The sequence below is a fragment of the Danio aesculapii genome, chromosome 13, assembly GCF_903798145.1.
Source record: "Danio aesculapii chromosome 13, fDanAes4.1, whole genome shotgun sequence".
NCBI classification, from domain to species: Eukaryota; Metazoa; Chordata; class Actinopteri; order Cypriniformes; family Danionidae; genus Danio; species Danio aesculapii.
Genome location: NC_079447.1, coordinates 18676416 through 18692459, shown reverse-complemented (window position 1 = coordinate 18692459; position 16044 = coordinate 18676416). Strand labels below are relative to the sequence as shown.

Below are 16044 nucleotides of genomic sequence, written 5' to 3'. Positions count from 1 at the left end.
ACCACAATCATTAGCAATTCGTAAGCCTACATGTTTATTTCAACAGCACGCAGAAGTAGGTTGTTAATCCTACATGTTATTTTACATTTAGCATTTTTTTATTTGCTCACAGATAAATTTAATACAGTAACTATCAACCAACGATATTTACTGTATAATTTGCAGTGTTAGTTCAGAGGCACAATGTCTGTGTCCAAAGGATTTTAAACTAAAATCAAACTGTAAGCTCCTCGGTCAAAATAAAATGGTAACATTTGTTTCTATACTGGGCACTATTATTTACCATGTCTAAAGTGTGTATACAGAGACAGTCACGTACACAGAGCTCACAGCTCGTCTTCTCCTGCTCCTGTCACACAAGGACATTCTGTGCTGGAAATAGCCGGCAGACACCCCTTCAGCATAGAAAAGAGAACTTAACGTAACTTTCCTCACTGACTGACTAGTTTACTATTTGTTTATAGTGGATCAGAGTCATATTTCAGACTAGGCGAGTAAACATGGTAAGGATCTATTTAAATTAGATCTGTCAATTTAGTGGGAAAATAAGTTAAATTACCTCTGACCTATACAGTTCTTTTTGTCTCCAATGGGATCAGTTGAACATTTAAAATGTAAACGATTGAGAATTACAATTAAATGTATAATGTTAACATTTTTCGTTCGCATAAATTAATTAAAAAAACTTTATCAAAAACACAATTATTCATTTTCCTTAGGCTTAGTTTTTTTTTCATCTGGGGTTGCCACAACAGAGTGAACCTGCCAACTTATTCAGCAAAGGTGTTACTCAGAAGATGGCCTTCCAGCTGCAACCCAGTAATGGGAAACATCTATACACTCATTCACATACTATACTACGGTCAATTTAGTTTATTGAATTCACCTATAGCCATAATTGTCAACCCTCCTGTTTTTTTCCTGGGATTCTCCTGTATTTTACAGTTCTATCCCACTATCATCCCGTAAAAATATTTTCCTGTGTTTCTCCTGTTTTTTTTTTTTTCAATCTTTCTATGAAGGATGGCAATAAACATTAAAGAACCAATAGTCCCTATACGCAACCTATACCACCGCACCCCTTGCTCTTAAATGTGAATCTATTCTGTGCTTTCATTTTATTTAGGCATGGAAACTTGAAAAAATGTAAAAACGGCAGGAATCCCTTCCTTTACATTACAGGCGCCGTCGCCCCTTCTATGCAATCCCTAAAGCAAGATAGATGTCAGATGATAAATAGATGCTGTTTCCCAAACGGATTCTGTACACGCGATTCGAAACGGACGAAAGTGGACACTGATTTTGGGTGCATGTTGGAACATACTTACACAAAATAGTAATAATAACAGCATATAAACATGTCGATCTTGGTGTGTTTTCTTCTAAACACAACAAAATTCACGCACACACACAAACACACACACGCACACACACACACACACACACACACACACACACACATATACACATACACATACATATAATATTTTCAATTAAGGATTTCAATTACACATATCTTCAAATTGTGTTTTCCTAAATACATCCTAAATGTATTAATATTTAGAAAAATATTTTTGCGCCTGAATCTTTGTTTCAGTATGATGTTGACCACATTTATATTATGTTCTTGTATGTTTTCTTGTTTCAAATAACACTAGTGATTCTTTTAAAAACGAAATTCTTAAAAAAAAAGTTTAAAATATATTTTAGGAGTATATTCTAATTTATCAAATGAGTAATCTCTTCTGTAAAACATTTAATTCTTATTTGCATTCTCATTTATTTCAACCAATAAGATTTTGTATACTACAATTTCATTCACTACTGACAACAACATAGTTTCAGATAAAATATAGGTTTAACAGTGTAATTTTTAACAGCAAATCTAAAGCTACAAAACATGCTCATTTTCTATTTTCCCATAGTCTAGTCCTGTTATCTCTAAGGTCACACACTTGTGCAGTGTAGTGAGGTGAAAGACTAAGGTCACGGCTAAGGTCGTAAGGTCATGTGTGCATTTTCAGCCGCCTTTATGTGTTCTTATAAGAACGAACCCTCGCGAGAGTTAATCTGAGCCCCTTTGAGGTGTTTGTCAGCTACTTGACCTGTTTGTTCAGCTGCGTGGCCCTCGTTCCCAACCCCTCCCTGAGTTTTTTTGCACCCTGTGCCAACAAGTCGTCTCTAGGTCAGGCATGGGGCCAGGTAATACTCCATTCACTCTCCCTGTGAGCCCAGGCATTCCAGCTAGTCTTCTTCGCCAAACGGCGACCTGGCAGATCAGGTCAGCTATTCCAGGTTCTTGCCTTCTAATTAAGCCCGCCAAGCAGCCGCGGCCCTTGCGGCATTGCGGGCCAGACACTTCCTGAAATGTGCTACACCACCCATAAAGTGCCAGCGCTGAGAGAAAGAGTGCAGAAGCGAATTGGATTTGGTCTAAAAACAGCCTCGCTCCAAACCACCACTCCACACCTCTCACTGGAGGAGGGAGAATAACTGAAGAGCTGGTCAGCGGCACTGTGGGATTTCTTATATAAAAGCCAAGTAGTGGTTCTGCATCATTGCAAAGTGTTTTTTAGTTGTAAAATGATCTAACCAGTACTTTTGGCTCTTTCACTTCAGATAGATTGTAAAGGGATTAAAAAAATTAAATGTTAAGGATATTTTATAATATTTGTATTGGAAGACCAGATCTATGTTTATGCATCAATAATTTATAAACAACGCTATACTTCTAGATAGCAATTTAAAAGTATAGTGTCTAGTGTTTAAATTACTTTATAGGGTAAATGTCAAAATATGGTAAAATAGTGTTACATTCGCCCCTTTTACACATACAGACCTTTCCGAAAAATTACTGGCAATTTTACAGAAAAGGATCATGTGTGAACAGGCCCTTTTTGAAAACACCGGTAAATTCATTCTGGCAATTTTCCGGAAAGAGAAGTTGTAACATTACCATTAATTTGTCGGAATGCTGCGCTGTATGAACGTAGAAGAAAAAAAATTGCCGCAAAGAGCACGTTCACGTTTAGAACATGCTGACGTGAGACGTCTACTCCAGCCAATCAGAACATTCAGACGCATTCTCATCCGTCCTGTTTATGAAAAATAAAAGCCTTTGAATATTTTTCCAGACACATTTAGCTGCTTGATGCTAGTCAGATAATGTTTCTATGTTCACAATACTTATCCATCCACAGAATTTGTAATGAGGTCAAATGTGTAAACATTTTGCTGTGGTTCGCGCTTCTGCTTTTGGATGTCTCTGGGACAAAGCAGGTGCATTAATGCTAAAGCTTTAAATAAAAGTGAAACCATCAACAAAAGCCTGACCCCTTCTATGTTTACAAATACAAGCACAGCCGTTTAGAGGTTATTTCTGGTTAATGATGTTAAAATTTGCTGGTGTTTTTTAATGGATGTGTGAACTGTCATTTCCGAAAAAAAGAATGTCCTTGCCTATGTAAACACACTTTTATTTACTGGTAAAGTTGTTCCGGAGATTTTCTGGATGTTTACCAGTATCACTGTGTGAAAGGGGCTGACAAATTAAACAGCATACGTATTCTGATCTGTACATAAAATACAGAAAATAAATTTAATACTAAATTCCAAATCATTTGTACACTTCTTTTTCTATATATGCAAATATTTATATATATATATATTTTGTGTATAAACTTGTTACACTTAATGATAATTTAATCTTTAAAAATGATTGATTGTCACAACTTTTTGCAAAAATGTAACTAAACAGGACACTTTGTAATATATGAAAAATAAATGCAAGATCGGACCTTTGTGTTTTAAACTGAATATTGAAATATTTATATGATAAGTGTTTTTAAGCATTTGAAGTACAAAATTAACTAGACATGACGTAATGTATTTCCCACCACTGAGGGTTGTACTTTCAGTGTTGGGTTGCTGAAAGGGGACACACTGTGTAAAACATATACCAAAGTAATTGATGGTTCATTTCAGCCTCCGGCACCTACACTGAATACAAATAATTCAAAGACAATTCCTTGCATTTACTAAATTCTTTTAAGTTAAGTGGTTATAAAAACAATGTTTGTTTACATTCCGCTCAAATAAATTAAGTTGAACATTACTAAACTTAATTTGTTTAAGTCACCACACATAAATAGTTTTCAACAATTTTGCAGACAATTTCAACATTTTTTCAGTGTAGACTGCAGATCTGCACAAGAAGTCTGGCCAGAAGAGAAATAGTCTTGTCTAACTAAGCCTTGTTTCTCTCAAGGTTTTTTTTCCTTCACTTTCGTCAACTGTTAGACTGTTAGACTACCCAGAAAAGCATAAAGGGCATTTTATTTGTACTCTGTCCTATTTTTATAGGCTTGTAATTCATATATAAATATATTTTAGCTATAAAACAACTTCATCACCCTAGTTGATCTAAATGAATAAAATCTTTCCAAAATAGAGCTATTCAAATCATCCGGTAAAATTTTATACATATCGCAATTTATGTCACAGCAAAACAAAATATGGCAATTGTCAGATTTTTCCAATATCGTGCAGCCCTAATTTATTATTTTGATATGTTAATCAAAATCTCTGTCATGAACTCTGTTAACAGAGAATGTTCATATCATGTTTTGTGAAACCACTTAACTTGTTCCTCACCAAGCTGAATTTCTTTGGTTTTGTCAACTCGAAACTTACTCTGCAACCCAGAGTTTGTTAAACTCGTTTAATGCTACAGGCCTCTGAACTTTAAGAGTTTTGTTGTTTTTTTCTGATAAATAACACCTACATTTTCAGTGAAGGCATAAGTCTCTTATTATCCATAGCCGTTAGTGCGTCGGAAGCCGAGCGGTGCTGTAAATAGAAACGGTGTAACTTCTCTTAGGACATGTGGACTGTGTGTGTGTGTGTGTGAGTTGGTATGGGGGATCTGCCACCGCTTTAACACAGGCCTGATGTTTTAAAATAAAGCAGGCTGTTTGCTTTGATGTGGAGGGGCCTCTGAAGCAGACGGTCTGATTCAATAAAGATCACTGCTGCTTATCCTGCTCCATGCTGTAAGCTTAGCCTTCACTCCAAAGAGCTTTTATGAAGGTGAGACAGGGAGAAGACCATGAGAATTCACTTGATACTAACGGCAAACGCACTTTAAACCCTGTTGATCTATGTCCTGCTGATCGCGTCAGAACGAGGTTGTGCTCCATGTTACTCGCAGTGGGCTTCTGTGATGAAGTTTGACCCGTTAAGGTCATTATGTACAATTATTTGACTTACTGTGAACATGCGTCAATATTTAACAGCTGCCAGGCACCAAATGCAGGTAGTTGCTGATGTCAAACCAACATAATGTTGTATTACTGAGGCACTTTTTCACATGGATGATGTTAATAGAGGTTCAAATGGGTGTCTATGTTTTTATGCATACAGGTTTTATACGTTTTATCAACAGGTAGATGTAAAAAATGCAGGCTTCCACACAATTGCTTCAAGTTGTCTCAACACAATTTGATTAGGTTTAATTGTTTAGCTTAGGTTTTATCGATTAATGTAATTGTTTTTACGAATTTAAGCGGATTGAACATAAAACAATTAAGTTGTTCCCCAAAAACTCAAGAATTGTTGATTCAGCTCATTTTAAATAAGTAGTCTAAACAAGGAGTAAAAATATTTTGAGTGTAGGTAAATGGCCTTTAGCAGATCCTTTTTGTAATGTAAACATTCATCAGGATAAATGTCATTAACTGAAACCAAAAAATCAAATAAAATCACCTACACTTTAATTTTCAATCATTAAGGGAGACTAGATGTAAAATTTGTCATCTGAAGTTGACAGGTTTTGGATTAAAGGTTAGAAAATGTCAATGTTTACAACCATTTCTAATACTTTTCCTATTTCTTTTAGAGCATTAATGATTTTCAGTGTCTCATTTCTTATTCATATGTAAAACCTGCAAACCTATTTCATAATATTAGATGTAATGATTAGAAAAGTTAAATACAAACTAGGAATGCTCCTAATAACTGATTCATCGTTAACAGAAAGTTTTTTTTCTTCTTTAATTGGCTGCGTAAATGTGCAACACGTATTTGTTAACTCAAGGGACGGTAACGCATGCAACCATGCATGCCTACAGACACATTTTGCTAAATAAGCAAAATGAAAGAAGAATATTGCTAGTCACAGTTTGACACCAACGAGTTGATGGCAAACCAGCGCTGATGCTGGTTGCCTCTGTCCTGGTTCCATGTCATAAACACCTCTGTTTATTTGCACAATTGGAGAAAGAAGCCGCAAAACAAAACTTTCTGAAATGTGCTCTGCTTTGAAAACAAGCCGGCCACAAGTCAGAGCGTCAGGATTTTCTCTCCATCAGAGTGTGCTCCGGCACTGCTCATAAACACAACAAATAGGCTATAGTTGTGATGATTTAAGTACAAGCAACAAACCAACCTTTTTTTCCATTTGAAAAATTACAGTTATTAATAGTTCTTATAAAAGATCCATTTTCAAAATAGCTTACATAATCTACAAATTAAACGAATCCAAAGATTTTATTCTTTTTTGCATAATGATGTCTCCGCACCAAACTGAGGCATTCATTTTATAGCTTATAAAACATGTATGCAAATTAATGCAGTGTCATATGTAAACAACAAAATTGTTATATGCTATAGTAGCCTATAATTTACAAAAAGTCAACATGTGAGTCTTGTCATTGTCTTTCTTCATACGCAGCGCGCACATGAACCGTGAGTGAGAGAGGAAATAAAAGCACACAAGCTCTAAGGTAAAACCAGACGCTCAAGACTTCTATTTAATAATGACTTCTATTTAAAATGTTGACAGAGGTTTGTGATATAAAAATTACAGTGGAGCATTAATTAAATGCAGATTTTCCATGAAGCAATCGATTTGGGGTAGATTGCAATTTTTATTTATTTTTTTGACGGAAGAAAAAAAAACATCAAAATATGATGGGAAAAAAACTGCTTATGCGGGTTCTTAAAAAGGATTCAGCCAGTGTTTTTGTTTTGTAATTTAAATTTGTCATTTAAGTGAAAAATATCTAGGGCAGGGTTATTTATTTTATTCTTTTCGTTTAGTTTATTCTTTTTTCTATGCTGTTGAAAACACTGCAGGTGCGTGAAGATGTTCTGTTGTTAATATGTTCGCATGTTAAAAAAAAAATAGTATTTTAAAATGCAATATTTAATGTTTCAGACACAAAATAGACACATCAATTATAATTTTTTTTTTTAAATAATAATTTAATATTAATCTGACCAGTTAACTGTTAATATTCGGTTAACAAGCATTGGTTGTCGGTTGAAAAAATAACCAAAATCAGCATCCCTAATGCAAACGCCTGCTCATTGACCATTCACTTTAGAGCAGAGATGCCCAAACTAGGGCCTGCAGGCCAACGTTGGCCCATGGTAACCTTTGATTTGGCCCGCCATTCCATTTGAGAAGAGAGGGAGGAGGATGGGAGGGTTAAGGCCAATGTCTTAAACAGAGCTCATTACTAATTTTAACGTAACCTTTGTTTGTTTAATTGTTGAGATACCAAAAAGCAAATGAAAATTAAATGTTCAATTAAATTGTGCATGAATCAGATTTTAACGGTAAGGATTCTCGACGAGCAAATCACGTGTATTTAATGTATTCAGCATTAGAAATAGGATTGTTTGTTTTTATTGCAAGAAGTTCATTATAAAATAAAAAATAAATATATATATATATATATAATTATTAATATGATTATTTTTAAAAGTAAATTTATCTTTAAATATTAGGAATTACCATATAACAGTTTGGTTTATTTAAACCAACCACCACCCTCAATCAAGTTTTGTTTTTAGCCCTTCTTAAGAAAAGGTTTGGCCACCCCTGCTTTAGAAAGTCGATGAGAAATGAATGGTAATAAAAGGGTGTAAACAAGATTGGGAATCCTGTTCTTCCAATCAATTAAAATGCATCTTACCAAGTCTAGACATGGCCAATGTATTGCCGAATTTGCTTGAAATTTTCAAAAACCTCAACAAGAATGTGCTGACAGCTACAAAACCATTGGTAATGTTTTCTATCAGATGAATACTAAGAGTGCTGATTTATGCTAATATTGATCTAACACAAAACCGTGAAAACCTAATTTACACAAGCATCTAAAGAAGTGCTCTGAGGTTTTAACACTGGCCATAAGAATGCGGCCCGCTATTCATGTGACTGCGCGATCGTAGTCAGAGAAATTACTGAGGAATTTGAGAATATGAGCAAGCTTGCAAAAAAAAAGAAGAAAGAATCTGAGCCCCATTTAAAGGGGGAAGAGTATTTTGCGTCAGACATCAAAAGCAGAGCTTAGGCCTGTTTCTGGATGGAGCTAATAGGAGTCTTGTGGAATAGCTTAAAGTGTTTAATATCTGAAGACAGATCTTATTTGACTGTAATAGAAGGTGAAAGACCCTTTGACCCCAGCAGTTCATATGGATTCATCTTCTGCACATTTAACGTTTGATGATGACGATTAATGTGACATGGTCTGTTTATTTAGCACTCAAAACGTGTCCATACATCTAGATGCACAAATTCCTACCACTGACACATAACTATGACTTAATAAATACTTTGCAAAGATTACGCAGAGGGCTGTTTTGTTCTTAGTAAAAACGGAACCGTGATACAACAGGACATTATGTAGGAATTCTTTCATCCAGCTAGACAAATATACGCATGTTTACACAGGAACCTGAATGTTGTATCCAATGTCCTGTTGGAGAGTCCTGAGGAGAGGGTTTCCAACTGCATGTTAAGTGTAATACAAGCATGCAAAAATATGGGAAACTCTCGCTGTTGGTAGATCATTGGTGCATTGGTGATTCCTGATAACTTCCCTTTCATTCTTTCCCTTTACTCCTTAAAAAATTCAATGTTGAGATTCCCCAAATAATATACATAATACAAAGAGAACCATGATGGATTTTCATCTTTGAACGCAAGGTTTTGAGGGTGACCATATGAAGATCTCTGTGCATTGCTGACGGTGCTGTCTGTTTCTTATAGCAAGTCCTATTCAAACGCACAGCCAGCTTTCAATACAAGTTCTGCTTCTGTTTTCGAAAGTCCATAGTGTTCAAAACTCCCTGGCCTCTTCGAACTGTTTATAGTAGTCCTCATCCTGAGGGTTTTCTGCACATTTCTGTCCATTATTGGGGGGTCGAGCGTGGTTATAGCGGCTCCAGTCCCCCTTGCAGATGATCCAGGGTAGGATGTCCACTTTGTAGTGTAGGTCAGCGGAGAACTCTGTGCTGATAAGATTTGGCGTACCGGCTCCTTTTCCACGGGTGATGAGTTTCATGCTGTCGTCGTAGCAGCAGTGCTGGGCTGCCAATGTTGTGGATTCTAGCGTGAGCATGGAGCGGATGCAATAGCGGGCTGTGGGTTTATAGATCTCCAGCTTCTCCTTTGGCCCACTGGCGTCTTTCCAGCGGAAGTTACGTCTGGTGGCTGCATCGTGGACATCCGCGGTGCTGTAGGCCACCTCGGTTGGGTAAAAGCAGGGACAGCTTGGTAGATCGGTGGCCACTTTGCTCATGTATTTCTTGAGAAACTCACTCTTGCAGTTCATCCAACGCTCACAGCTGTCGGTATCTGAGGAGGAATGAATGACAGTTGTCAAGATCACACAGTTAAAGTAATGTTAAGACTTTAGTTATGTTCACTCAAAGACAGAGCTGATCTTTTTTTCCCATCATTCAAAAAAGAAAAAAGTAATTTAACATTCTTTCTAGAAGTATCAGCACAGACGTAAACAAAACGTGTGTAAGGATTCTGTGCATGCTTCAAATCTTCTTAAAGTCTTCATGATTGAATCTTAGCATGGCTCTACAGCAAGGGTAGAATTAGTATGGATGGAGGGGATGGTAAATTAGGTCCCCACCAATATCAAAAGCATATAAACCCCTTGCTATACAGTACAATTTGTGGGGCCGTGGAAAAACGTGGTGTGTCCACGCTGGTGTGACTAACATAATCAGAGCTTATTAACTGTTATATAAATAAAGATTCTTAGGGTTTGTAGTTCGTTCCTACTGACTGACTGACTGACTTACAACAATATATTTTTAGCAGTACATCCTAACATGAAGTAAATATGTATACCGTGAGCATTTTTTAAAATATATTAACAGAATTAATGAACAATTAAACTGTTTCTACTCCTTAATATCTAATTGTGGTCCTAATTTTTAGATCCCTGACTAGTGTAACGGAGGCCAGGTAGTAAGTGCTGTGCAGGTAAAGCTCACTCCTCTGACCTCTAAATGTGCTTTAGCGATAGACGCTAGAGGCCATGGTCTTTAGCCTCCTTGGTAGAGCAACCGACTCCCATGCAGAAAGTCGCTGGTTCGATACCAGCTTGGAGTGGGTTGGGTGGCATAGGACCGCCAGGGTTACATTGGTGCTGTGACCCGGATGGGAGTGAGCTTTAGGGGGGTGAGTGTAACGGAGGCCAGCTAGTAAGTGCTGTGCAGGTAAACCTCACTCCTCTGACCTCTAAAGGTGCTCTAGCGACAGGCGCTAGAGGCCATGGTCTTTAGCCTTCTTGGTAGAGCAACCAACTCCCCTGCGGAAGGTCGCGGTTTGGGTGGCGTAGGACCGGCATGGTTCTACTAGGAGTTGGTTCTTTTAGATCAGAGGTGCCCAAACTCAGTCCTGGAGGGCCGGTGTCCTTCATTTATTCATTTTCTTTTCAGCCAAGTCACTTTTATTCACACACATACACTATGGACAATTTTAGCTTGGCTAATTCACCTACAGTGCATGTCTTTGGACTCTGGGGGAAACCGGAGCACCCGGAGGAAAGCTACACGAACCAAGGGAGAACATACAAACTCCATACAGAAATGTCAACTGACCCAGCCAAGGCTCACACTAGCGACCTTCTTGCTGCCACCGCGCCACCCAGACCAGTGTCCTGCATATTTTTATTCCAACCCCAAATAAACACACATGAACCAGCTAATCAAGCTCTTTCTAGATATACTAGAAACTTCCAGGCAGGTGTGTTGAAGGAAGTTGGAGCTAAACTATGTAGGACATCGGCCCTCCAGGACAGTGTTTGGGCACCCCTGTTTTAGATGAATCAGAATCATCCAGTGCAATGAGTAAAGATTAAGTTTAAGGATGATTTAAACTAGCTGCGCTTTATGAAGAATCCTCCTAGTCACATCATGCAAGCACAATTATTTAACCAGTCTATATTTTTTCTATAGTGCTTTAAGGATAGTACTTAAATAGTTGTTTACAAGTTAAAACTCTATTAGATCAAGACTGGATTGTTGTTGTTGTTATGTTCTTAGCGACCAGTTGCCCAAGTGATGCTTAATTGCAAAATAACTCACCAACTCCAAACAGCTCTGTTGCATTGAACTCTTCAGTTCCAGCGAGCAAACTGACTTCAGTTGCTGCCGTCTTGAAAGCATCTTCAATCCCTGTACAAACAAATAGTGTTTAACTCTTGTTAATGATGGCCATTTTGACCATGTGTCCACCTATTTTTTCCCACATAAGAAAAGGCACAAACATTTACTTCAAACATTTAATTAATCTCGCATCCAGTGCCTTCCAGTTCTATTTAGCTGTACAAAACAGCTTGTTATGCTGCTTGGTGCAAACAGGTATTTCACACCATATTCTTTTAATGTGTTTTCTTCCTAGTTAGCACAATGGATTGTAGTGCAATCCTTTTTTTAAATTTTATTTTAATTCTTTACTGCTGCTAATGAAGCTGATGTCTTGCACATTTACAGAAACGGCTTACTTCTATATTGAAAAATAGCGGTAGATGTGCCACTTGTAATCAGTTTTAATGACTTTTATTGTGTAACCTATATCCGCTTGTTAAGTCTGATGTCACAGGTCACAGTTTCTTGGTCCAAACGAACAAAAAAAGGTACAAATAAATATACGCTCTCAGTGTGCTGTAAAACAATTGATGCCTAATCATAATCATAGATGGTCAGACAGTTGTTCAACTTTTAAATACATTTCTAAAATAATAGTGTTGGGGGTTTAGCAAGTCCAAAGACTTAAGTGCACTCCATGATTTTGTAAAAGATTTGCTTTAAAGGCACAGTATGTAATTTTCGCCACTAGAGGGCACATATTCACAACAAACAAAGCGTAGTTTGATGATGCCATAACTGAGTGTGGAATCATAAGAGTTGTCATCCTCATTACATCCTATGCCACAGTCCACTACTTCTGGTTCTTTTCCTCGTGATCATGTGGGGAACAAGAAGATCTGTTCAGTCATACTAAATACGTTTTAAGGCTAAAAACATTGTAATGCTGCTTTGTAGGGCTGTGCGATTTTGGGGGAAATATCAAATTGTGATTATTTTTTATTATTATTTTTTTTTTATTATTATTTTTATTTATTTATTTTTGCAATTTCGATTTGATTTGCAATAAAAAATGTCTAGAGCAAACAATAGGGAAATATGGTGTTAGTTATCTCCTGGTCCCTTTGTGATGTTTTTTTTAATATGGTGTAACAGCTGCAAACAACTGAAACAACTGAAAATGTACTTTGCTGTTGCTAGCTACTATATTCAGTGTCATTGGCGATACTTTTTTCAATAGCATCTGGATGCAGCCTTTATGATGCAAGCTGAGATAGCATCTCTCAGATTGCATATGCACTGAGTCTGCAGACAGACCCCTCTCGCTTTTTTAGGGGCTGGTTGTTGTATTTCCTCATGCTGTGGCAATAATTCTATGACAGCTCTTACAAATGACCTGTTTTTGTTTGGTGTCCTTGTGCTGTTTTTCTTTGATTATTAAGGTCCAATCCCAATTAAATTTTTGTATCCCTACCCCTTCCCCTTCCCCTTGGCCCTTAAAAATAAGTGTTAAGGGGAAGGGCTTCAAAATGTACCCCTAAGAATTGGGACAGCACTACAGCACCTGCAGAAGTCATATGCCATCACGATCTCTTGCTTCATATGAGATCACACGATCGCGACTGCTGTAGTTTTTCCAGTTGTGTTATTTTTTTGGTGTTTATCTTCAAGAAATCACTGAAGGCATTTATTATGTTATCATAACAATCAAATGTGGCAATAAGATCGTAACATATTCATCTATGTAAACACACCAAAAACTACTTTAACATTATAGCAGACACTGCAAAATGTGGCAATAAGATCGTAACATATTCATCTATGTAAACACACCAAAAACTACTTTAACATTATAGCAGACACTGTAAAAAGGTAATTCCTAGCCACTAGACTTTTCTCACAGGGTATTCGAGTGTCATTGAGTGTCAGAATGTTGTGGACTGCTATACAGGAGTTATTATTAGGGATTATAGATCGCAAATTTTAAAGGTTTTTATTTTAGCGTTTTTTTTTTTTGTTTTTTTTTAAAGCATGACGGTAAAATACGAACCCGGCTATGAATATATTATAACATGCTTGTTTGTTGTAAAAATTCGTAATAATGACAAAAAATACTAATTTGTGGATCTCCTTACCCCTTGGTTTCTACCCCTTGCCCTTAGCCCTACGCCTTGGGACAGAATTGGGAGACCCCTACCCCTTGGTTGGAACTCGCAAAACAAGGGGTAGGGGTAAGGGGAGGGGCTAAGGGGTAGACTTGGGATTGGGCCTAATTCTTCTGTTAATGCTTCTGAAGTGACAGACTCCATCATCCTACTTGTTTGCGCGTTCCTGTTTGTTTGTTTTATTGTGGGCGTTCCGCATTGTTCGGTTGTGCAATTCTGATTGGGCAGAACGAAAATGTGCTCACTTAATTGGCTAGTAAGACTGTCACACACAGCCGGCAGCCACGCATTTGCTCGACCGCTAAATATCGCTTAATGAGAAACAGCCAGAGTTGAGAATCCTTCAACTTTATGCAAATTAAAAGTGACTTTCTTGAGCGACCAGTAGAGCTCACGTGATCCTCTCTCGCTGGCTCAGAGGCCAGTTGCATTCGTGCTCTATATAGCTACGCAGACCTGCGAGAGCAGCAGGTCGCCACCTAGAGCGACAGGCAGCTACAAAGTCGCTGCTAGTCTGAATGAGGCATCATACTTCAGTTTCATCAAATCTTGACAAATCAAATGCTCTGTAGTATCTGACATGCCCTGTCCTCTTCAAGACACTTCACATTTGCTTTTCACTTGATGCGCTTGAGCTCAACCAGTCTCATTGGCAGAGCTGTGATAAAAGCAAAATGCTATTGGCTGTTTCTTTTTAAAGGGGAGGAGCTACACTATGTCCCACCCTCAGATTACATCAAACATTGAATAAAAAAAATGCACATTTCAAAGCATTTCACGGGACCTTTAACAAGCGGATGGGTTACTCCAAATGAACACTTTTCTCACCTGGACAGCTGGGCATGTCACATGTCCGTGACTCTGTGGCGGTGCAGGCATAACCACACGACCTGGTCCGCTTCTGGTTACCATTTCCACAGGATACACTGCATGGAGACCAAGCACTCCAGTCGCCTTCCCCATCTATGTAGTCTACGAGAGGCAGAAAACCAGTCAAATCTCACACATTCACTGGCACTTGAGTGTTATGACATGATTCCAGCGCAGGCCGTGTTGTTGTACTCCTGTCCCACTGTGGAGATCTGATTCAGACCGTATGTTTATAATACCTGAGGCTCTTAAACCAGGCCTGCTGCTCTATACCATTAGCATACCTCTCTAATTGACTCATACACTTGGGAGAGGGTGAGTGAATGAGCCAAGTCTGCATACTTATGCCAGCTTCCAACTGCTTTTTAAACAACATGCATGTACTACTGGTAAATTTCAGTGACGTTATCGAGTGGCAACCAGAACAGACATTTTGAGGTGGAGTATTGTAGAAATTCTAAAATGCATTTTCTGACATTCCTATAATTTTATGACCTTAAAGGCAGTTTTTATATCCTGGGCGTTTACTATTAGTCTACCAGATGCAGAGATTTCTGGTCATAATGTATTAGCTTGAAACCAACATGAGCTAATACATTTTCTGTTTAGGCCAAAACACAGCTATTATTGTTATTATTATTATTATTATTATTATTATTATTATTATTATTATTAATTTATATAACCAAAACAAATATAATAATAAAATAATTCATATATAAATTACAAATATTTAAAATGCTTTATTATCATTATTATTTATTATTATTATTATTGATTTATATAACCAATAAAAATATAAGATAATTCATACATAAAATACAAATATATAAAATGCTTAATTGTATTATTATTATTATTATTATTATTATTATTATTATTATTATTAGTAGTAGTAGTAGTAGTAATAATTTATATAACCAATAAAAATATGATAAGTAATAATTCATATATACAATACAAATATATAAAATGCTTAATTTATTATTATTGTTAATTTATATAACCAATAGAAATATAATTAAACATTTCATATAAAAAATGCTAAATATAAAATTATTTTTATTATTTTTATTGATAATGATGATACATAATCAAATCATTGTAAAAGCTCTATAGAAATAAAATTATAAATAAAGTTATTAATAATAATAACAATAATAATAATAATAACCACATTTATTTTTGTATACAAAACTAATTTAGAGCATAAACGTGTGTTTTGTTGTTGTTGTTGTTGTTGTAATTGTAATTGTTTTATATATATATATATATATATATATATATATATATATATATATATATATATATATATATATATATATATATATATATATATATATATATATATATATATATATATATAAACCAAGCAAGCAACCACATTTATATCCACTCCCCCCTGATGAGAGAAAAACAAAGACCTTTGGTCTCAAAGACAGCATTACTCTCAGTGCCGTCAAACCACATGGTCACAGTCGAGTGCGGGCCAAATCACAGGCAACAACATGTCTAAAACCCACACTAGCCACAGTTCCTACACTCACCGCTAATGCAAACGAATAAGCCAATCAAGAGCAAATACAGCAAACCCTCAGGAATGAGTCACAGC

At 36.6% G+C, this 16044-nt stretch overlaps 1 protein-coding gene across 1 annotated transcript in view; it reads right to left on the bottom strand.

Annotated features, from left to right (window-relative positions):
- Positions 1–8505: 8505 nt before the first annotated feature.
- The window catches only part of ism1 (isthmin 1), a 29717-nt gene continuing 22178 nt past the window's right edge, over positions 8506–16044 (bottom strand). The window contains exons 4-6 of the mRNA XM_056470627.1: positions 14391–14534; positions 11395–11484; positions 8506–9643 (exon numbers count right to left, since the gene is read on the bottom strand). Of these exons, the coding sequence (XP_056326602.1) occupies positions 9126–9643; positions 11395–11484; positions 14391–14534 (752 nt within the window). The 3' untranslated portion in view covers positions 8506–9125. The remainder of the gene's footprint in view (positions 9644–11394; positions 11485–14390; positions 14535–16044) is intronic.